Source organism: Papilio polytes, unplaced genomic scaffold (genome assembly GCF_000836215.1).
Source record: "Papilio polytes unplaced genomic scaffold, Ppol_1.0 DF822067.1, whole genome shotgun sequence".
Lineage (NCBI taxonomy): Eukaryota > Metazoa > Arthropoda > Insecta > Lepidoptera > Papilionidae > Papilio > Papilio polytes.
Window position 1 is genome coordinate 7,550,047 of NW_013527137.1, and position 23,483 is coordinate 7,573,529.

Consider the following 23,483-nt stretch of genomic DNA (forward strand, 5'->3'; position numbering starts at 1 on the left):
ATTAAAAATAGACAACTGGTATTGTCATGTAACAAATAGACCAAAACAATTGCTTATAATAATTCTGTAGAACAAGGTCTCTTATTTCAAAAATAAATTTAAAACACTTTCATGTCTCCTTTACTACTATAAAATGAATTAAAGCGATATTGCATTATTACTTTATATCTCGTTGTAATTTGTTCTAATTTTGTACAATCCTTATTGCAATTTATCACATTGTATAGTTTTTAACATTGTAGGGTTATTAAAATAAAACACTTATTTAATAATTTACTCATTTTAAATATATATTTCTATAATAGAAATCTGTTACGTATTTTACATAAATAGTTATTGAGGGCAATCCCCGCAAACCGTTTTATCGTATTAAAATACAGTAATAATTATAATAAAATAATAAATTAATTTTAATATTAATAATACAATGATTTCGATAACAATTTAGCATTAATATCTTTGGCTAAGTAAGATTCCTTTGTGATAAATTAATGAACAAAAAATCGTTCGGGGCACCTAGTTCATCTACGTTGTCGGCGGGGCCCGACCGTCTGGCGCGCTCTGATCTATGATCAGTTTGACAGCTGTCAAAGTGACGGAAGTTCGGGGCCGTCGGCGATCGCGGCGCCGGCGCAACTCGCGCGCCTTGCGAAATATGGGGGGCGAAAAATGTTCACACGATGAGTTAGTAAAATTAAAAATTACAACTAATAAGGCTAGAAATGCTTACACTGCGGCGCACGAAGCAGGCGCCCCCAACGGATGATCAACAACAATAAAATTATATGTATAAATATATATAAAAAAAGGAAAAACAAAACAATCACGCGGTAACGAAGCATACCTAACTAACCTCACAATTTTCTATAGCGGCAACACTCGCGAACGCATTGCGCTTGGACTGGCTTCACACTCAAGTATTTTTATACATTTTCTTATACTCTCTGTTCATTCTTACATGAGATTTTTATCCAAATATACAAGTGTGTTGAATCAAAGTTCTGGTTTTAAAAACTAAGTATTGAAAGCTTCACAATTTTTTGTTATAAATGCAACTTGTATTTAATAAAGTATTTGTTTTAAACAAGCATTTTCTAAAATCATCAAATAAAAATCTCACGTTAAAATGACTGGAGCCCCCAATGATGTAAAACTTTTAACTACTAGGGGTTACTTTTACAGAATCGTAAACGCAAATACATAGGAAAAAAATACCATAGATTCATAATCTATAGATACGTGACATAGAGCACAAAAGTGATGTGAAACCAAAGGCCTCTGAAGGCGTTCCATTTCACTCTTGATTTAAATCTTATTGTATGAAACACTAACCATAGATTAAAAATCTATGGTATTTACATATTGAATAAGCATTGACTAGTAGGTGATCGGAAAACTAAAATAACTAAAAAGACAGTTATTTCTGTAGTAAATGATGGTTTATAATTATGCAAGATTCCACTGTCAAAATATATAAAAAACATCTCCAGATAGTGGAAATCGACATTAAGAAACCCCATGTATTTACTATTTACGATTCATAGACACAACCATATACTTTTCTCCAAACAATACATTTATTTTAATAATATTTTTATTCTATTACGTTATTTATAATTCATCACTATAATCAAAATTCACAGATTAAAAAAAATATTAAATAGATTATGCAAATAAAAAGAATGTCAATTTAGGATTATTATTTTGAAAATTGTGTATTAAAAAAGGACGGAGTGGACTAATTAAAAAAAAAAAACTCTCTTTTTTTATTTAATTACTTGTAGAGGTAACCGACAAAATTGCTTTTTATTCAAGAGCAAGAGCCAATATTAGATTTAATTCCAAAGGGCCCAAACTACAGGATGTGATAAAATGATGAATTATAAAAAACATGTCAATTTTAAAAACACCAAATTAATTTGTGATAAAACTTAACGTGAAATTTCGAAAAGAATATAATAATTTGGTGTTATTACATATAAATGTATATCAAATTAACATAATAAAACTGTTAAAAATTAAAAACAACTGGTTAGTTATGTTTTTAAACGAAAAATCCAGCGTTCGACATCCGTTTACTTCTCACTTCCTCAAACATTAAGCCATTTTGTAAAAGAAAAAAAAACCTTAGATTTAATCAACAACAGATAATATATTTTGTATTAATAAATAAGCTTTACACGCATATGTACAAGAGGATCAACTTTTGTCAATCCTTAGAAATATTTTTTTTTCGACTAACAGAGGATTTATTTCTTCACTATTTTATACTAATTCGCGTTAAAAGAACCGACTCACATTTAAACGATTATTTAAAAAAAAATCTGCACCTGTTTTTAAGTGAAAGGATAAAAAAAAACATAAAAAAAGATCTGTAATACTAAATAGATAGACAATAGGCAATATGCATATGACGCCAAATTGAACCAAACTTTTTTTAAGTATACTTTATTACTATAAAAACGTGAATGTCACGTCTCATGACAACTCCGACCTAGTTTTAGTCGCTCGAAAATGGTCGTAATGTTATTTTATTTTTTGTAACTCAATGGTTTTTATAACAAATAGATCGTTAAAAAAAAAAGAAAAAAATGCATATTCCCTATTAAAAAAGGTAATATTTTTTTTCCTCTTTGATAAAATTATAAAAAAGGGACTAGAATGTTTCTGATATTCCAAAATCTATTCATTTCAATAAAATTGAATTGGCTGTATATAATATTCAAATCAAATAAGAGTTTTTTTTTATTATTATATGTAATAAATAAACTCAAAAACTACTGGGGCGATTTCAAAAAATCTTTCACTATTAGAAAGCTATTTTATCAGTAAGTGACATAGACAATATTTTTTTTTATTAGGTGAGGTAAAACCTTTGTTTGTGCGTCGGTTCTTCGAACGGCAAGTTACATTTGGCGGAGGCATTTCGGTGACATAAATCTACTTAATTCCATAATAATCACTGTTTTAGCATTTCAAGCTCGGTACGCCATTCCAAACTATTATATACTATTTTGGACGATATATTGAATGAGCGTCCTGAAAAACACTGATTTTTGTATATTCGGGTTGAAATACGTAGTACATAATATTGAAAACCGTATTTTTAAATATTACAATAAAAAAATCATATGCTCAGTTGAGAGTTAACTAAAAAGTTGAACTGTTTAGTTAAAATACGCAATTTTACCTGAACAGTTAGACTTTTCGTTAAAAAAATTTTGGCAAGTAACTACAATAATTTTTATCCAAATAAACGTGACCAGGAATATCGAACTCGCCATATTGAGAAAAAATAAAATAAAAATCAATTAAAAAAAATTAAAAAGTTAATTTTAAAACCAACATTTTTCATTTCAAATCCATATTGTAAAAAAACATTTAAAAACATAATTTTCAATACATGTACCACTAATTAACTGGCACCTTATTACATTCATCTTCTAATAGTACTAGCAATAGACTTTCACACGAGGACAGAGTATGCCTTCTAAAGACACCTTTGGTGCTCTTGCGGTGTTTCCCGTTGGGCTGATAGACCTAATGGTATTTTCCCATTGGGCGGATCGAATGTTTAATCAATCAGCATAAAACGATCGATTTAACGGGAAACACTTTTGTGACTAGAACTAGTGCTACTAGTGTAGTGTTGGTGTAAGTGTTAGTGTTCGTGTTGGTGTTAGTGTGCGTAGCGGAGCGCGGCGCGGGGTGGGGGCGCTACGAGCGCTGTAGCTCGTAGAACAGCACGTAGGCCTCGGGGGAGACCACGTTGCGCGGACTGATAGGTGTCACCCTGCAATTAAATATATTGTTATCCATACTTATACTATAAAGAGGAAACATTTATATTTTTGTATTTATTGGAATAACTCAAAAACAACTAGGCCGATTTTAATTTTTTTCATCGTCAGAAAGGTAATTTATCTGTGAGTAGCATAGGTCATATTTTTTTTATTTTCACGCTTAAGAAGTCGTGAACAGCTATTCTGTTATAAAGAACGAGCTATTCCCGTGAGGTTTGATCCGCATGAAATTATAAAAACTTTATTTTATTGTTTACATTTGTGAAATTTTCAATTGCATATGTCAAAATTTAAATACACAAATAACAACGAAGGCCTTTAACATTGGATAACAATTACCATGGCAACCTTGCTTCCTTATTGTCAAAGTATAGTTTTTATCCCTTTCCCGCATGACGGTTTTCACAAATCATTTACTCCCCAAGTATAATAGCGTGAAAATACATAGCCTAAAGCGTGTATAAGTGTAGGGTTTTTGATTAAAAAAAATAATTACTCAAAAAAATACTATGATTACTGACATCATTCATAATAAAGGGTGTTTACGCTTTATTATATTAGTATAAATGAGAGGGACGGCAATATTATTATACCTGGAGTCGTTGTACTCGTGCCACTCGCCGTTGTAGGGATGTTTGCAGTACGCGGTGTAGTGGCCAGAGTACGTTGTACCTGAAAATAAAAATTACACTATGTTAGCAAAATCGTTTGCATATACGTTTTGTAAGTGCGTGCGTGTACATATGTACGGTCGCGGTAACCCACTTTGTTCCACTTTAAGAAAAATTGCCTTGTTCATTCAACGAGACAAACTCCACCTCGAGTGCAAACGAAGGAATAATTAATAAAATCTAGCCATGTATCACTAACCACCATTTTTTCTTACAGATACGATAGATAGGTACAGATGCTGTTGCGTAAAGGTACAGGTGCAGATACGTATAGGTACAGATGCAGATACGTGTAGGTACAGATGCAGCTACGTATAGGTACAGATGCAGATACGTATAGGTACAGATGCAGTTACGTATAGGTACAGATGCAGATACGTATAGGTACAGATGCAGATACGTGTAGGTACAGATGCAGCTACGTATAGGTACAGATGCAGATACGTATAGGTACAGATGCAGATACGTATAGGTACAGATGCAGATACGTATAGGTACAGATGCAGCTACGTATAGGTACAGATGCAGATACGTATAGGTACAGATGCGGATACGTATAGGTACAGATGCAGCTACGTATAGGTACAGATGCAGCTACGTATAGGTACAGATGCAGGTACGTATAGGTACAGATGCATATACGTATAGGTACAGATTTAGATACGACAGATAGGTTTTTGTTCCGCGTCTCGTTATTAAATGTTCAAACGATTGAAGCCTTTAAGGTGAAACACCGCTAGTTTCCCCGACTTTACGTGCATATGCTTACCTGAATGGTTGCTAACAGCATATAGGTTGTAGACTGGCTGCGCGGAGCGGCAGGCGGCGAAGGGCGACATGTCCAGTCCGTTCAGCGGGAACTCCACGCATACAGATAGCTTGCCGCGGAAGCGCTCCGTCGGCGAGAACCTGGAATATATACAATCTAGTCAAATTCTATGGACATGATAATCGATCACAGACTTAATAAAAACAGACACGTTTGTATCATCGGTTTAATCAATTATAGGTCTTAGAAGAAATCTATAGACAATAAATTACATTGTCTGTATAAAAAAGCACCGTACCTCTTAAGATGTAGCACCAGGACTTGTGGGAACTTCTGCACCGTGAACCACTTGAGGCACTTCCGCCGCACGCCGCACTTTGAACACGTCTGAAAATCACATATGCTTATCAAAATTAAAAATAAAGTTTTTTTTACATTTGTATTTCATAAGAATAGGAACAATCACATATGATTGATTTATTTTACTTATTTATGACGTAGAAAACTACTTATTTCTATTCAACAATGGTAAATTTTGATAAAGTAAACCACAACTTAAAGCAAACATAACTACAACGCCATCTATCGTTAACAGATGTTAAACATCTATCGACAAGGGCAACGCCATCTATCGCCGAGGGCAGCGCAATACTAACCGGCTTCTCATCGCCGTCGAGCTCCTCCTCGCGCACGAAGTGCTGCAAACACTGCTGCAACTTCAGGTTGCCCGTGCGCGACGGGATCGGCAGACTGGTGGACATTTCATATTATATCATACTCATAAATGCTAAGGCTTAGATCTGTTTTTATCAAATTTAACCTTCGCCTAAAAATACATTTACTGTCGCAAAATGATGCACGGATAATCAAAAGTATTCCAAAGTTCAGTTTAACGAAGGTAGAGACGAACTAAGTCGTTCCTGTGCTAATTTTAGATTGGCTCGTTCAGCTAAACTTTTAAGTTATCACATGTAGGTCCGTCCTTATAACAGTGTTGACGTCGTGGTTGGAGGTTTACCTAAGGTCCCAGAAGGGGTCGAAGGTGACGCTGTCGTGGTTGCAGTGCGTGCAGCGCAGCGTGGACTTGAGCTGGCCCATGAAGATGTCTCCCACGCGGCTGTCCTCCATGCGGAGGTAACGCGACCACGCCTCCGCCGCTTTCGCACTGTCACTAACGTACACAAACTGTTATTACCGCGTTGCTATGGCAACATTAAGTTTTTTTTTTATAACATAAGGTGGCAAACGAGTAAGCGGCCACCTGAATCCGCCAAAATAGAGAAGTGACCACTGCCCAGATATCCGCAATTGCGTTGCCTACCCTTAATTGACGGAGGAGACGCACATAAAGAGGATATTTCCCCTTCTTGTGCGTCTCCTTCACCGTCAATTACAAAGATAAGGCATTTGTTATTTTAGATTACATATTTTAAACTATTTTAGACGTGACATTTTCATGACGGGTCTACGACTTTCTAAACACACTAAATTTTGGATCAACATACCTGAGATTGTCATCGATTTCTGTAAGGATAGGTTTAGGTTTGATGGTGACTCTGTTTACATCCTCGTGCAAACCTTCCAGCAAGTATCGTAGGAACTCCTATAATACCAACAAACCATACGATTATAATCTAGCTTTCGCCCGCGACTACGTCCGCGTGGAATTTAAAAAAAAACAACAGTGAGTAGCCTATGTGTTTTTTTACACTATCTTCTACGTCTACGCTAAATTTCATCGAAATCCATTCAGCCGTTTAGGCTACAAACTCTAACAAACATCCATCCATCTAAACTTTCGCATTTATAATATTAATATGATGGGCATAATTATTACTAACAAAAAGATCTGAATATCTGCTTTCGAAGTTTTTTTTTTGAAAATCTTACTAATACTATAAATTCAAAAGTTTAGAAGGACAGTAGTTTGTTAGAGTTTGTAGCCTAAACTGCTAAAGGGATCTTGATTAAATTTAGCATAGATGTAGAGAACAGTCTGGAAGAACAAATAGGCTATTAAGTTATTTAAAATTCTACGCGGACGTAATTATGGGAGAAAGCTAGTAATATAAAACATAAATGACGCCTGTAACCTATATGGGTAGACAGACATCCAAGAACCATGGATTTAGCTTTGACATACTTCTCTCGCTTCTATACTCATATATCTATGCAAATTAAAAGAAAAAATAAACTATTCTTTTAGATGTAAGTTTGTTGTGCTGCGTAGCTATGTAATGACTGCGTGCCTTATCATTCAGGACGAGATGGTACTCAAGAATGTCGGTTCAACTCATTTTAACAAGGGTCAAACAAGTATAAACTATATATAAGTATCTCTTTCAAAAAAATGTGAGAAATGTATTTGTAAAATTATATTTTAATTGTGATATTGTGTGTTTGTTTGTATAAATAAATAAACAAAAATAAACATACTACAGCTGTTTCGGTTTTGGATATTATTTACTAGATGCAGATCACGACTTCGTCCGAAATTCAAAAAGCTAATCATACTAATATTATAAATGGGAAGTTTGGATGGATGGATGTTTGTTAGACTTTGTAGCCTAAACGGCTGAACGGATCTGGATGATATGTGGCATAGATGTAGAACATAATCAAATTTATTATAATTATGCGAATACATTTATTCTTAAAGTTGAGAATGTGTATATTAGAGGAAGTTTGAAAGTAGAGCCAGTGGTGGAGAAATTGAAAAGCAAAACGTTAGCGTGGTATGGACATGTTATGCGACGAGACAATGAATGTGGATGGCTACAAAGGTAGAGGAAGACCGATGAAAGTCTGGATGGATTGTGTGAAAGAGGATATGCTTAAGAAGGGAGTGGATTCAGATATGACGGCTGATAGAGATGTACGGAAGAGCAGCACATACTGTGCCGACACTCCATAAGGGATAAGGGCAAGTGGATGATGAATACATTTGTTCCTAAAATAGTGTCGTGTTGTCCCATACCTGTGCATCTTGCTGGCTGTATCCCATAAAGCGGGGAGCAAAGCGCTGCACCTGGGACTTGAGGCTGGTTGTATTCACTACGGCGTCGCGTTCGCCGCTTCGCCACAATTCCTTTATTACACTTGCGAACGCTACGCGAAACAAATACACCACATTAGTATTGATTTACAAAACTTACATAAAAACATTTTATAACTGAGACTAGGTGTTGCCATGCGGCTTTAACCGCATTAAATTATAAAAACTTTATTGTTTACATTCAATAGAACTTTAAATATAAAAACCTTTGCTATTGGTTACCATGATAATCTTGCTTCTTTGCTATTAGCTTGGAGTTTCTGTCCCTTTCTTGCATGATATTTTCCAATTTATTCCCTCCAAAGTTTAATAATGTAAAAATATACAGGCTAAAAGGTGTCATAAGTGTAGGGCTTTTTATTTAAAAAAAGTGTTATATGTGTTTACATTTTATTATCTACCATTATAAGTGTTAAAGTTTCGATGGATGATTGTTTGTAAGAGTTTGTAGTCTAAACTACTGAACCGATATCGATGAATTTTTTTATATCATAAGGTGGCCAACGAGCAAGCGGCCACCTGAATCCGCCGAAATGAAGCGACCGCTGCCCAAAGACATACGCAATTGAAGATACGTTGCCTACTTTTAAGTGACAGAGGAGGAGACGCACATAGATAGGAGTGTTTTAGTTTTAATGTTTCCGAAAGGAAATGATGGGAAACCTTGTTTTGTATGTATACCAGAGAGAGTAATAGGTAACTGGCAATTCCAAACACCCGAAGACAATTCCTGTTTGAATTATACTCACCCTTGATGAGCGCGCCCTTCATGCAGGACAGCGTGGTGTTGATCTCCTGTCCGTGCTTGTCCTCCGACACGTACTCGAGCAGCGGCCGCGTGTTGGACAGACACTGCAGCACACTGTTCATGAAACAGGTGTTGCCAATGTTGCGCAGACCGTTCAGACCTGAAATACACAAGTATAGACCTCTCGATGAAGTAATCCCTATGTTATTCTAGAAAACACTTCCGTTTTTAAAATTATTGACAATTTATGCAGATATAAGTTGCAAAATCTATTTGCTGTTCTTACACGTAATACATCCTTATTACTAAAGAGTATTTCAAATTGAAATTATCGTAAAACAATACACAATAAGTAAACTCTCTAATCTTACTAATATTATAAATACGAGAATTAAGATAGATTGAATATTAGAGTTTGTAGCCTAAACTGCTGAATGGATCTCGATTAAATATTGCATAGATGTAGAGCATAGTCTACTTACTTTTGTTTTTATAATTCCATGAAGACAGTCTCGGTCGAAAGCTAGTCTAGTATAAAAATTACCGTAAAATGATAATTCTTGTTCGTAAACATACCACACACTTGAATATAAAGTATTTCCATAATTCATTAATTCTAACTATAATAAAATATACAAACATGAGTATACTCACCGCTGGTGTGGCTGGCCTGTCGCTCAGTCTTCGGCTCTGCCGAGTCGGAGCGCTCACTGCTGCGCCGGAGCCCGCTAGGCCCGCTCTTGCCGCCGGCCAATTCCTGACCAACACTCACGATCAGCAACTCAATAACTGAGCTACACTCACTAAATGAGTATGCTGCACTAGACTTCGATATTAAAACGTAATCGTTAAACATCAGATTTTCAATATTGAAATTAAAAATTGTACAATACATGAATAACAATATTTATTTAACCTCTCCATTATAGATCTTGTTAGTTGTTAAATTTCAATCGTATTTGGGGCAATTGGAAATTTCCTAAACTATATTTACGTAAACTTTTCCCCTCAACCCCATATAGTAACAATAACTAAACAATTTATTAGTAATTTTACCTTGTTATCCGTTAAGGGTTACCAAATCGTCAACAATAAATTATCAGTTGCCATGGTGACGTATCAAAGTGGTAAGTCACGATGGCTTACTCATTACAACTCATTTGAAATTAATATTGAAAAGGAATATATATGGTCTGAGAAATTGAGAAGCAAAAGGTTAGCATGGTATGGACATGGGCGACGAGATAATGGGGGACATATGATAAACCAGAAAGTATTAAAATTGAATGTGGTTGGCTACAAAGGTAGAGGTAGACCGAAGAAAGTATGGATGGATTGTGCGAACGAGGATATGCTTAAAAAAGGAGTGGATTCACATGACGGCTGATAGATGCATGGAAGAGCAGCACATACTGTACCGAACCTCCGTAAGGGATAAGGGCAAGTTGATAATGATGAATTTATCTGGTATACGGTAGAGTAAACGACATTTAAATATGCTATTACATACTACTGTCAGATTGGAAGCACTAAGCTAAGTGTTTCGATTCAGTAATCGACTGCTAGTCTGTTGCAGCATACTCATTTTGATAACATTTTTCATATGTTTGGTTTAGGCACAGTACTATTGACCGTTAAAAACAACTCTATAATCCTATCAATAGAGTTGGCAAATTAAATTAAACAAAATTACCACTATTTTCGTAAACAATTTGAGGTAGATTCAAACAAAATGTAAAACACCAGAAGTATTAAAATTAAAAAGAAACTAAAATAGAAACGGTGGTTAAACTATTTGAAAAAAAATTATAAACTGCAAAAAAAAAATGTTTAAAAAATCTTTATAACATCAGTGTGGATCACCTCAATTCGTTATAAAATAAAATTCTACGGTTCACATAAACCAACATAAATCCCATAACCACACAATGTTTCCACAGACAAATTTATTAAGACTACGTGTGCCATGGTTACAAGTTTAAAAACGACTCTAGGAATTCAAAAACTAAAACTTGTTATTATGTTACAAAAAAGCAAAACAAAATACAATAAACATGCAATACAAATACAAAACAAACACATTTATGATATAACCTGTAAGTTATTGGCTCAGAAAAATTAAAAATTTGAAAAAAAAAATATATTTTGACGTGTTTTTTAATCTTACCTGAAATCCTAGACTTTTTTTCTTTATAAAGACTATTTAAAATAATCTCTGGGTGATAATGTCAAAGAGAATTCTCAACAGTACTAAATGTGGAAATGATCAATCCAAGTAAAGAGCAACGCACACCAAACGAAAAACAGCAATTTTTCCACGTTTAAATGACGATTCAATCACTGTCGCATAACAAAAATCCAAATTAATATAATTCCATATCGCTTAGAAGCAGTAGTAAACTACCCGTCTTTTAAATAAAAGAACCAGTAGAAAAAATACATTGTCGTCGTACTCATGTCTTTGAAATTAATAAAGATAGTAATACTTGTCCAGTTATTTCGCCACCGGATAGTCAAACATTTTTAAAACAGTGTGTGAATCCTCATTTTACAGCACACTTGAACAGTCGAGGTTTCGAGGGGATACCATTCGGGTCGGCGTCACCGCGGCAAGAGGCGGGTGCGGGCGCCACGGTCGCTCGCCCGCGCACCTAGCGAGGCCACCGCGTTCTATTGTGCGTTGACCATTATTTTTCAATTAAAATATTTTCTCAACCAAATATATGAATAATATCATATGAAAGACATACTTTTTAATTATATTTCCTAAGTTTAAATTATTTTAAGTATATTAATACTACTAAAGCTATATTACACTTTGAGATAAGAGGGTTTCAGTCGATCGGTAATATTAAAAAAATTAAAAAAAAATACGCGTGAATTAAAGGATGTATGTTGAACGTTTACCATAAGTTTCCATTACTAAGAAAATTGTAAAAAAACATCTACCTCTTTCTATCAGTTCCTTCGAGAAAAAAAAAACAAAATTTTTTTTACACGAGTTTCAGCAGTGGAAACTCACTATTTTGATCACTTGCAAGAATCCGGAATTCATGCAAGAGTTGAATACAAAAATCGTTATTTATAAATAAATCTTGGCCGCTGTAGAAAGGGGGTGTATCGCACCCCATACCCCTTTTACAGACCATTGACCTTGTTAGACTTCGAATTGTGGCTAGATCTAGGCATTGAAAGACATATAATGCAGTAATGGATTGGAAGATACAGGGTGTTGAAACTTTGGTGGCGATTTTATTGTGAAAAAAATATAAACATCTCACGAAAAGAGATATTTAGATAATAATTGATTATAAAAGTATCTATCAAGTTACTTACATCCATCCTAGGCTTCATAACACGACATTGCTAAGGGGTCAATCTCATTCTTTTACTTAAGATTTGAACCATGTTCAAAAATATATTGAAAACACTAATTACTTAATGAGACCATACTTAAAATGTTTTTCCCATTTCAGTACCAGTCTTGATATTACTGTATGTTTAAAAAACAGTGCACAAAAATTGTATTTATTGTAATCAACTGAAACCCCCTGTATCACAGTATCTACCTACAGTCATATAACTAAAAACCTATATAAATTTGACGAGGACCTGGTAGGTATTGAGGGCATAACTCCGGCCGGCCGGGGGCATGCGCGGCTCGAAGTACCGACAGCCACACCTCATTGCCGAGGGCGGCCAACAGGCTGGTCGTCACGCATGCCAGGATCACCAGCTCGTAGTATGTCAGCATAAACCAGCGCGAGACCCCTCCCACCTAGTCTCTCGTTGGTATAGGCAGGTCAAAATAAACTGGTCAATCAAGTCCCGTATCTATAGTGGTGTCCAATATTAGACGTCGTATCCTATGAATATGTCACTTGAAATGTCTCTGATAACTTTCGATGCAAACAAACCACATATAACTTCCTTTTATATCTTCAAAGATAAATAATGAAAATATCTTTCCGCTCAAACACGCGCTTATTTGTTTGATGTTTAATTTTTTAATTTATCAGTCAATATTTTTAAGCACAATTTATAGTCGCTTCCTTTCTTAATAAGTCTTTACTTTTTCTTCTTTATTTTTTTTGTTACTATATTGCAGTTATAACGGCCAGTTAGTGACGTCAAATAGATATTGTTTTATTCTATCGAATCCAGTTAAGATAGTGAAATATGATAAATCTTACGAACTCTATCTTGTCTGGAGACAGTTATTGATTAAAAATTTTGGCTCGGTCTGAATAAAATTAACATAACAGTAACAAATAAGACCTCGGAAAAGTTGCGATCGCGTGTAGAATGGCAGCAAAAAGACTAAAAAAAACTTTTTATATTAGAAAAAAAGTATACAATTAATGTCTCAAACGATCCGAGTAATTACAATCTAAATGTAACTAAAACTTTGACAAAACAATATTATCTAACGTTGATTTTGATAAAGATTATGAAAATTGTAGTAACGGACGTTAAACATTGAAGATGGCCATTATAAGTTACATAACTATCACATTTTACGTCACAACACAAAAAATTCGGAAAACTTGATTTTTTTTAATGAAATCTATCTTCAATCTACGCTGATTCCTATTACATTCACAATAAGACTTCACTTTCAATTTCCTTTAGCTCTTGGCAATGTCACCGCACTGATATATTTAACAATCGAGCGTGCAAGGTCATTTTAGTTAATTTAATAAAAAAACACTTTGAATATAAAACTCTAATACACTATGCGTGCAAAGAAGCTGGCAAGATAGAAAAAAAACTGACATTGACAGAAAAATTAGCGGGAAACTGCGAAAAAATGGCGACCGAGTTAAGTAATTCCCGCGGAGAAGAGCATTTCGCGCGCTGTGACGTCACGTGGCGGCCATCGCGAGGGCGGGACGCGCACTGGGCGCCGTCGGAGGTGCTTAGCCAAAAACCTATTGCCAAATTTCACAATCGAGACTATACGATTATCTTGAAGTAGCCGTGTATATGTAGATATTATTTATCAAAAATGTATGTACTCAGTTATCAATGGTCGGTAGTCATGCGACGTGAGAGACTTCTTTGAAACGTTATCTGGATAAAATTTTCAAGAACAAACTCATATATCAAGGTCAATTTAATAGTTTGCTTGTAAACGATATAAAGGTAAGGATTAAGTTTATTACTTTTATTATAATTTTGTAAATAAGATAATTTTATAATATTTTGGCAGCTAAACTCGTGTGCAGTGGATTGATGTTCAATAATAAAGTGACTGCGCGGTTCACACTTGTCCAGTACAGTTAGACAGTCGCGCAGGCTCAACATGGATTGTATGGACCCACTGGCGCCAGTTAACGTTACTAGGCAAATTAATGTCAGTCCATTTATTAAGCATTATTGACCAATCATGCTAGCCAAGTGTGAACCGCGCTTCTGGTGTGAACTGTATTCCAACTAGTCACCAGTAAATACGATACGATGAAATTAATTACTTGTTAAATTCTAAACGTGTACACGGAAGAGCAAAAGATAGCGCGAATTTTAAATCAAATAGCGCCATCTATCCAGCGTTTTAAAAAAAATGATAAAGATGCAGTAATGAGGCGATAGAATCTTCATAAAAAAAGAATTTGATGAAACGATCACTATTAATATAACAGTCTATCTATAGACTAAAGTTGGAGGCCATCATTGCAAATAATAATAGGTACCTAAACTAAAACACTTTGGCATTGAATTTTAAACCTTAGCCCAGTTTACCTGGATAGTTATGTACAGATATCAGCATTTTCGAGCTATAACATGAACTTTAAAAGATTTTGAGATAAACTAGATCAAGATAATAACGACTTACTGGTTACCAAATGTGTCAATGTATACGTAAGGTCAGGTCTGTAACAACAACAGTGATCTCAGTTATCAACAAACCTGACCAACGAGCCGTTTGTTTCCAAATATGGCCGCGTATTTATGCCGTCGGTCCTTGACTCAGTCGCCATCTACCTACGTAATGTCAGCTCCTTTACGCGTTTAAAAAATCAAACTCACCTAAAATTAATTAACAATCGAAATCCACATAAATATCCGTTTCAAAATTAACTTGCAAAATTATCAAAAATATTCAACTGATCGGAATTTGACAGGGATGGAATTTTCGAAATTTAATAAAAGCTGCCAGTGTCGAAACGTGTAATGATTCGAAAAAGTTTCTAATGTTTTAATATTAGACACGTTCTGTGTAATGAAAAAATTAAATAAAATCAGCACTATCTCATCACAAAATAATTAAGAAAATCCCTACTAATAAACAACTTTTTAAGTAATGAAATAATACTGATTGAACGCAGGTAATTTAAAAACTCTGAGACGTTTGAAAATTCGCGTGAAACGGAAAACGAAACGTCAAAAAAAAGGCGCGCGTCACAAAATGGCGACACTTTTGAATTGTTTCGAGAAAACGTGGTATCGTACTGTAATAATTTCCCGCCTAGTTTTATTTCGGGATGTTACATTTCGCGTTGTTATATTAATAGTTTGTGATTTTCTATCAGATGGAGGACACGAGACGCCCGTGTAGACGACCGTTGTAAAAATGCTCGTATTGTTTGGAGTTTATTGATCGCAATTGATTATATTGAAACGGAATCTTCGACTAATTGGTACAGAACAAATATTTGACTTTCGAAATCTTTTGAATTTGTCTATATGATATTTAATAAAAAAAGAGTATTTTTGAAAGAAGGAAAGTGCCTACTCAAGTTGATTATCAAATAGCGTATCTAGTTAACTCTGGCACGCTGACCGAAGAACCATGCGGTAATCAAAGTTATAATAAGACGACAGATCAAAACTAGACGACCTAAGAACAGATACGCCTGAAACATCCGCACACAAACACGGGGACACACACACAAATAAATGTCCCCAATAGCAAAATGCCAACGAACTCGCAGAATCTTTTTTTAAACTGAAACCCAAAGGTATTTTGCATTTCACTAACGAATTATTTGTGGGAATTGATAAGAACATATTTGTGTAAAATTATAACTGCGACAGTTTGGATATATGGTGTTAGCTAACTCCAAAACAACTGCATGGATCTAGATAAAATTTGGAACTCAGATTTCTGGATTAAGCGCATAGACTATATATTCCAGGTAAATGTTCATTTCACGAGGAACATTGTTAGGGAAATTGTTCAGAATATTCAGTGGGACATAATTATAGCGATGACGAATAGGGGAAAATACATTTCGTGTAAACAATAAGTACTTTGTCATATAAAAGATGGCGCCAACCTGACGTATGGCTTGTTTTTTAATGAATATTTTATTAGACGGCAAACATTAAGTCTGGTTACAACTATCCAAAGCAATAGCCTTAGATTGCGACATTTTGTATTTTAAATCTACCCATCCCTTCGAACGGAAAATAAGATATTTTATTAAAACATGCTTTATTTAGCAGACTAATTAAAATACTTCACATATATTGGTGGTAGTAATATCGTGATCAAGAAATAATTTGTTTGACTTCGTAAGTAATACATACAAATATAAAGAATAAGTTATGGTATGGTAAAAATGGAAAGGTATTCTTGTTGATATTCAGTCTAAAACTATTACTATAGAGCCAATAACTTATAGATTATAAGAAAGATTTGTGAATAAAAATCTGCATTCAGGAATTATTTTGCACAATTTGTTGTTGGTTACCATTTGCATAAATTACCTAAATACATTTTTTCCAATTAATAAAGTGATTACTTACCGCTTTAATATCTTCGTAATCCTTTATATCCAGGATTCGTCTTCTAGATGACGGGGTTTCAGGACTGGAGTCTTCTGTGGGCTCGCTGATTGTACTCTCTGTGCTCGTTTCCATTGACTTCACACCGTCTTCTAGTTCCTTCTCGTCTACATCTTTCTCGGATCGTTTCTTCAAATAGTTCTCGTGTTCAAAGGTTTTGTTCTCAAAACCAGTGCCACTGGGAGATTCTACTTCCTCTAAAGCTAGGCGGTCCTCCTGCTCAGAGTCTATATATTTCAAATTGACTTTACTTTTCTTAAGTTCCGGTTTGATTGTTAGTTCAGCTTGAGTTAGTTCATCGTTAATAATATTGTTCATGTCTGTTTGTTTCGATATTTTAGGTGTGGAAGTCCCCGAAGCGATAGGTTGTGATATTTGTATGTACGATGCAAAGTTCGAAGTGTGCTTCGGAACTTTTACTTGCTTTTCTATATCATTCTTTAGAGATTCTTTAACTTTTACTTCGGGACTACTTCTAGCTAGTTTGTTACGCTCTGTGTTGTCTATATCACCGTTAGCTACTTGTATCACTGTTGATTTTTCTAATATCTTTCCAATAGGATTATTAGGATCTAATTGACTTTTGATGCTAGCTAATCTTTCAGAAGGTAACTTCGCCGTAAAGGAAATTGACATAGTGGTGTTATCGACTTTAGGTTTAGCGAGTGACACGGGCTCCGATATTGTCTTACTGATTGAAATATCAGAGTTTGAATTCGATCTGGAACTGGACGAGCCAACTTCCCACCTATGACTTATTCCGTTCTTTTCAACGTATGGCAAATGGACGGGTACAGGCTGGTCCTCCTTAGACACAGCCTTAGTGTAGCCACTGGAACCGTTTTCACATTCCTTCAGTTGGCTAAGATATTGTTCTACAGATTTTTTAGCTGATATTCTTGTATCGTTCGCGGGTAGTTTGGTGACCGTCATCTTGGGATCGAATTTCCTGCGTATCTCGGAGACGGTGGGCACCTCGTTGCCGTTACTGTCCCTGACGCCGTTGGAGATCGAATTCCTTTTGCTGTAGCCGGAAGTTGGTGAGCTTTCTTTATACGATCTTCTTCCTTCAGGTTTCTGGCGTTGTTGAAAGTAATATTTTATTCGCACGGACTTCATAATGATGATTGTTTTAAAATCGATTTATCTAACATCAAGATGAAGTCCATAAAAATAATGAATACTGGCATATTTATATGAAATAAATGACTAAATGCGCAATGTGATTGTGTGTGTTAGTTCCAACATGCTGGGGCGCGTGGTCCACGGTGAGATTTTGGACCTCGCGAACAATTTGCCTTCTCTACTTGTTACTACTGAGGCGATACCGATGGAAAGATCAAAAACAAATTGCTATTGCGAAATGAACTTTAAACTACAACTATAAGATAGAGATTGCATTGTGTTATAGAAAAATACTTTCAGTCGGTATACAGTGAGGCAATTGAAAGCTGAAGATAGTAAACATGGCTTTCTTAGTGCGGTTGTTAATGAACGGACACACACACACGCGCGCACACGACGATGTCTGCCTGCGAAATAATGATAAGAATATATCTACACTATCAGTCTTAAGTTAAATAAAATGAAAAGATAAAAAATTAGCAATAAAATTTAATTAAAAATCAATTTAAGAGCGTGTATTTTTTTTGCTTTGTGATATTTATAGGATGTATTAATCATTTTTTTTTTCGAAGTAAATATTAAAAAATCTAGGATTTCAAGGAAAAAAGTGTGTAGGTGTTTCCGCAATGGGAACTTACAAGATTTACTTGTTTGTGAAATATTTCACCTACAAAAGTTTTCTACGCAAATAACTTGGTCTTGCCAAGAAGACTAGGGGAGGTAAAGTGGAGTTGACATCGTTTAATATAAAATTGCTCAAAAGTGATTTAATTTAGGTATAACTGTTACTTTCACTCTCAATCAGTTATTGGTCAGTTAAAATTTACGCTAAGGGATTCCGTTAGTGATCAACGACTCTTAGTACAATTCCAAAAAAACAACGAAAATCCATCAAAACTATAGCAGCTACAAGGGCAGACTAAACCATCTCTTCTATAGGGTGATTTTAAACTAGTTAAATCTATAAAATTTTCCACATCCTGTATCAACATAATCACTAATTATGCACACGCATAAAGATATTATGAATTTAATAAACTTGAAGTACAAGTCATTGACCTATGCTTAACACCGTAAAGTTTTTGTTTTTTCTTCTAATTGTGAACCAGAACAAAAAGTGAAAACGCAAATTGAATTGTTCCAGCAATTTAGAACGTTTAGGATTCGAAAAAGCAAAAGTTATCTTTCGGTCGTGAGTTTTGAAAGTAAGAGTAAAATCTTTTTCTAACTATAAGTGGATTTTAGGTTCAAATAAAATAAATAAACGAAGTACTGCGAACATCATATACTTTCTATGACAGTGTTTGGTAAAGTGAACCCTATCATTAACAATTAAGGTTTAATTTTGTCCAATTATAAGGTACCGTAACCCATAGACAGCATGTACTTAGGATGAGGCATAGATGCGTCTCCTCATTTTTATATATTTCTAAGATAAAATACGAATATAATACCTTTGAATGTTTACTTAGAGTCTTATGAACTTAACAGCTGGTAAGCCTTTACATAAGCTAGTAGTCAGACCTTAGTACATATAATAGGTATATAACAATGTCTATTTATACTGAGACCAGTAAATGGCTTCAGAAGTGACGGCTATAGTCTACTGCGCAGTACATAATGATATTACATCTATTTCTATATGGTTTGACTACAATAACATGACCTGAGGCAACAGTTCTACCTTAAAAATACTCTAATTTTCAATTATTAAAAAAAACTCCGAATGACTGTACCCTATGACACTTAAGTGATGAATACCGATCGTAGGACACCCTAATCGGCGAAATTGGTTCAGCCGTTTAGAGTATACGCGATCACAAACTTATAAATTTTACTAATATGAGTAAACATTACTGATTCAGTTGACTAAAAAACCTTACTGACGCATCGTTACGAATTATTTTATTGCAATAAATTAGAGAAAATGCTCACGGTCTGTTTGCTAAAGTAAAAAATGTACGCTTGAAATTTAAAAAAAAATCAGAACAGACAGAAATTACTTCTTTACTATTAGAAAAGAATAAATACGCTTTAGTGTAGTGTCTGTTTTATAATTTTTTTTCACGTAATTTCAAATACTTTCAAAATAAAGTACTAAATATTTAAAAGCAACACAAACAACAAAGATAAAACACAACAGTGGTTTTTCAATTGTATAACTTTTTAAATGTTAGTGTTCAGGGAACAAAACAAAAAGATTGCTGTCTCTATTTTTTACATAGAATGAGAGGGAGATTGAATAATGTACACTGCCACAACTTAACTGATTATTAGAAGAGTTCTTTCAAATATGATTTAAAATTCAAAATTAAGAAACTAGCTTGTATTTCGCAGACATCCAACGTTATAACTATACATTTAAATTTGTAATTACATTAATATTTACCTCTGTTATAGTCGCAGCAGTTGTATTCCTCGCTCTTCGGGCAGCCCTATATGAATCTGGTGCGGGCGGTCGTCCAATATCATTAGATATAGACTTGGACCTCGCAATCTCTCCATAGTTACTCTGATTTTGCTGCTGTTGTTGTTGGATTCTCTGCGTTAACGGTATATAGTTCGCTGGAGAATACTTATTGTACAACTCAGCGGTTGACATCGCTAAAGCTGCAGAACTAATAAAGCCCCTCTTTGAATTTCTAGAAGTGTCCGCTTTACTGCTTTCACTGCGCGTTGTTGATATATCTCTTGACCTGGATTCACTTCTATCCGTTCTATATCTTGATGATATCCCGCTATCAGAATCTGTAACACTAGGGGCTCGGGAACTCCTTGTATACTCGACCAAGGAGGTCTTCCTTTCAATCTTTCCATCGACATCTGAGTACCTTGATTTATATTCTGTGGTCCTATCTCCATAGGAGCTTCTTAGTGTGGACGTGGTATATGTACCTGTAGACCTGTAGTATGGCTTATCTAAGCTAGAAGATGAGGTCAGAGTAGACCGGTATGATCCGGTAAGGTTGGAAGAGGTGGATGTATACCGTGACGGTGAAACAACTGGCATCTTGGACGTATTTGACTTAGCCTATGCAGTTATCACATAGTTTGCTTAGCTTAGTTTTGTATTAGTAGGTAGTCGGTTTGATCCTCGTTGGTGGTCTCTTTCTTTGCATTTTTAGAACACACCTGAAACAAATTTGAAGTTATTTCCATGACTTTAGAATTAGACGTACATTTTAACTGTACTGTACTGTAGAATGGGGACTATCTTTATATTTTCAAGAGTGTAAAATGCCTAGTTACAGTTACATATTTTCTGCTATTATTTATGTTATTTGTAAGCAATCTTTATAAGATTTTTATATTACAAATTTTTTGATCTTGAACGTGTCTTTTGATCTTTCTTATTCCTATAGCAACATTATTGCAATGTGTTATAAATTTTCACTAACAAGAGAAAAGATCCTATATTTTTATTAAAATTAACAACCAGCTTATAAAGTTTTCAAGTAATAATCTATACTAATATAATAAAGAGGAAAGATTTGTATTTTTCTATGTATTGAAATAAATCAAAAACTACTGGGCCGATTTTAAAAATTCTTTCACCGTTAGACAGGCACTTTATCTGTGAGTAACATAGGGTATATTTTTTAATTTCTCATGAGTGAAGTTGCGAGCAACAGCTTTTCTATAATACATTGATTATAATCTTTGGTCAAAAACTCACTTGTAGGACAATATTTGTTGAATGTTTGTGATCATGAGTTTCCAATGTTGAAACAGTACAAAATTGTTCTCGGCTTACATAAAAGGGTAATTGAGTTAGGTAAAATGTATTTGAATCAATGTTTAATATTTTTTTGGTAAGGCCCTTCGTATTATTGATTGGCTAATGTTATTTTTTTATTAACTTATCATTTATTTTAACATGAAATAATTTAATTATTTATAATTTTTTTTGTAATGTTTATGTGTGGAGTTCTGAAAGGTTTTAATGCATTTATCTACACATATTTAGAGTTGATTTGGTTTTATGTTTAAAAAATCATCTTGTTTGCTTTTTAAAAACTAACACATTTATGCACATATATATTTTGGTGTTGGAAAATTGCATTTTTTATGCGAATTTATAAATAATAATTAACAATTATTACATTTAACTTTATACCTAGTTAAATTACTAATATAAATACAATGTTTAGATGGATGGATGTGTGTCTACAAGGTTTCTGCTAAATGATTAAACAGATCTCTATGAAATTTAGCATAGACACAGAGAAGATACATAGTCTAGAAGACCACATATGTTGCTAACTTTTTTTACTTACGGGTGGACATTCACAGGCAAAAGCTAGTAAATTCTACATATTGGTTTATACAATATTTGGCATGCATGGAATAAACTGAAACCTTCACATGTGAAATAATTTAGAAATAATGACCCATCTCATAACATTACACAAAAGAATTTTCTGGGCTGTTTACCATAGGCTATACAGTTTTACTATGTCAAGGTTAACGTTTAATTCCATTGAATTGATTCTTGTGCAGAATTGTATCAGATGTTTATGTACCGCGTAGTTCTTATTTGTCCTTTTAGCACATGAGAACATATTGAAACTTGATATGTACGAGTATATGGTTCAACACAAGGAAATTCAAGGCCATGTCATATCGAAGTATACAGGGACTGCACAATTTTAATTAATCACTTTCACACCACTCACCCGATGCGGCATCCGCAAAATCACCTTATACACACCGAAAATACGTTTCTTGTGCTAAAAATAGCGTATCCAAAAACGTTTTTGCATGACACACAAAATTTGACAGAATTCTCCGCACAGTAATTTAATTTGCCGTCGGATCACGTGAAACGCATCGCAATACTAATCGATAGTTAATAATTATGGAATATTATGCTTGATACTCACGAAATAATAGAATCGCAGTAACCAAAGCAACTGGATAATAATCCCTCGCTCTTCAAATTTTATTTTCTCGCTTTGATCTTTATTTAAAATCACCTCCGTTGCACGAACACTTTTTAAATCACTTTGTAAATGCTTTGTTGAACAATTAAATATACATGGTGTTCGCAGTGCAATATTTTTCTAGAGCTCATGTAATTTTAGATGTGCTAAGGCTCCATGGATCCATTCGAGTGACGTCACTTGAATTGTTGGTGTGGCAATCCTATTTTTATGGCACTTCCGTATCAAATATATGGAGTATTATAATCCTTTTTCCACTAAGATAAAGTTTATTTTACAAGCTATGATATTGCAGGAGTCCAAATGGAAGTGTTGCCAGACGGAAAATAGTTGTTTTTATCTCCAGTCAGCTGTTCAAGGTAAGCTTCAGTTTAAATGTAATTACATTTAATTCAATGTGATAATTGTGTTATGAATAATTAAAGTAACTGTTTTCCTTAGAAAATGTTATTAATTACTTTCACAGATTTTTATTAAAAAAAAATTGTTTCTTTTTGATAATAGATGGCGTGTTTGTAGATTTTGTAAATTTTAATCTTTCTCCTAATAGATGGCGCTGGATGCTTCAAAGTGCGTTT

General features: G+C 34.4%; 1 protein-coding gene across 2 annotated transcripts; it reads right to left on the reverse strand.

The window, feature by feature from the left end:
- Positions 1–2,581: 2,581 nt before the first annotated feature.
- On the reverse strand, positions 2,582–23,095 carry LOC106107254 (ubiquitin carboxyl-terminal hydrolase 4-like). 2 transcript variants are annotated; one of them, XM_013288027.1, is made up of 13 exons: positions 22,846–23,095; positions 20,352–21,094; positions 16,799–17,914; positions 9,701–9,803; positions 9,048–9,206; positions 8,221–8,351; positions 6,749–6,846; positions 6,262–6,414; positions 5,900–5,993; positions 5,542–5,630; positions 5,244–5,383; positions 4,397–4,475; positions 2,582–3,793 (listed from the first exon to the last, which is right to left on the reverse strand). In XM_013288027.1, exons 2-13 carry the CDS (start codon positions 20,970–20,972, stop codon positions 3,718–3,720), a joined length of 2,859 nt encoding a protein of 952 aa, XP_013143481.1. In that variant the 5' UTR covers positions 20,973–21,094; positions 22,846–23,095; the 3' UTR covers positions 2,582–3,717. The 2 variants fall into 2 exon arrangements, with proteins under 2 accessions (XP_013143481.1, XP_013143482.1); XM_013288028.1 differs by lacking the exon at positions 22,846–23,095 and adding an exon at positions 22,639–22,727.
- Between the last annotated feature and the right edge of the window lie 388 nt (positions 23,096–23,483).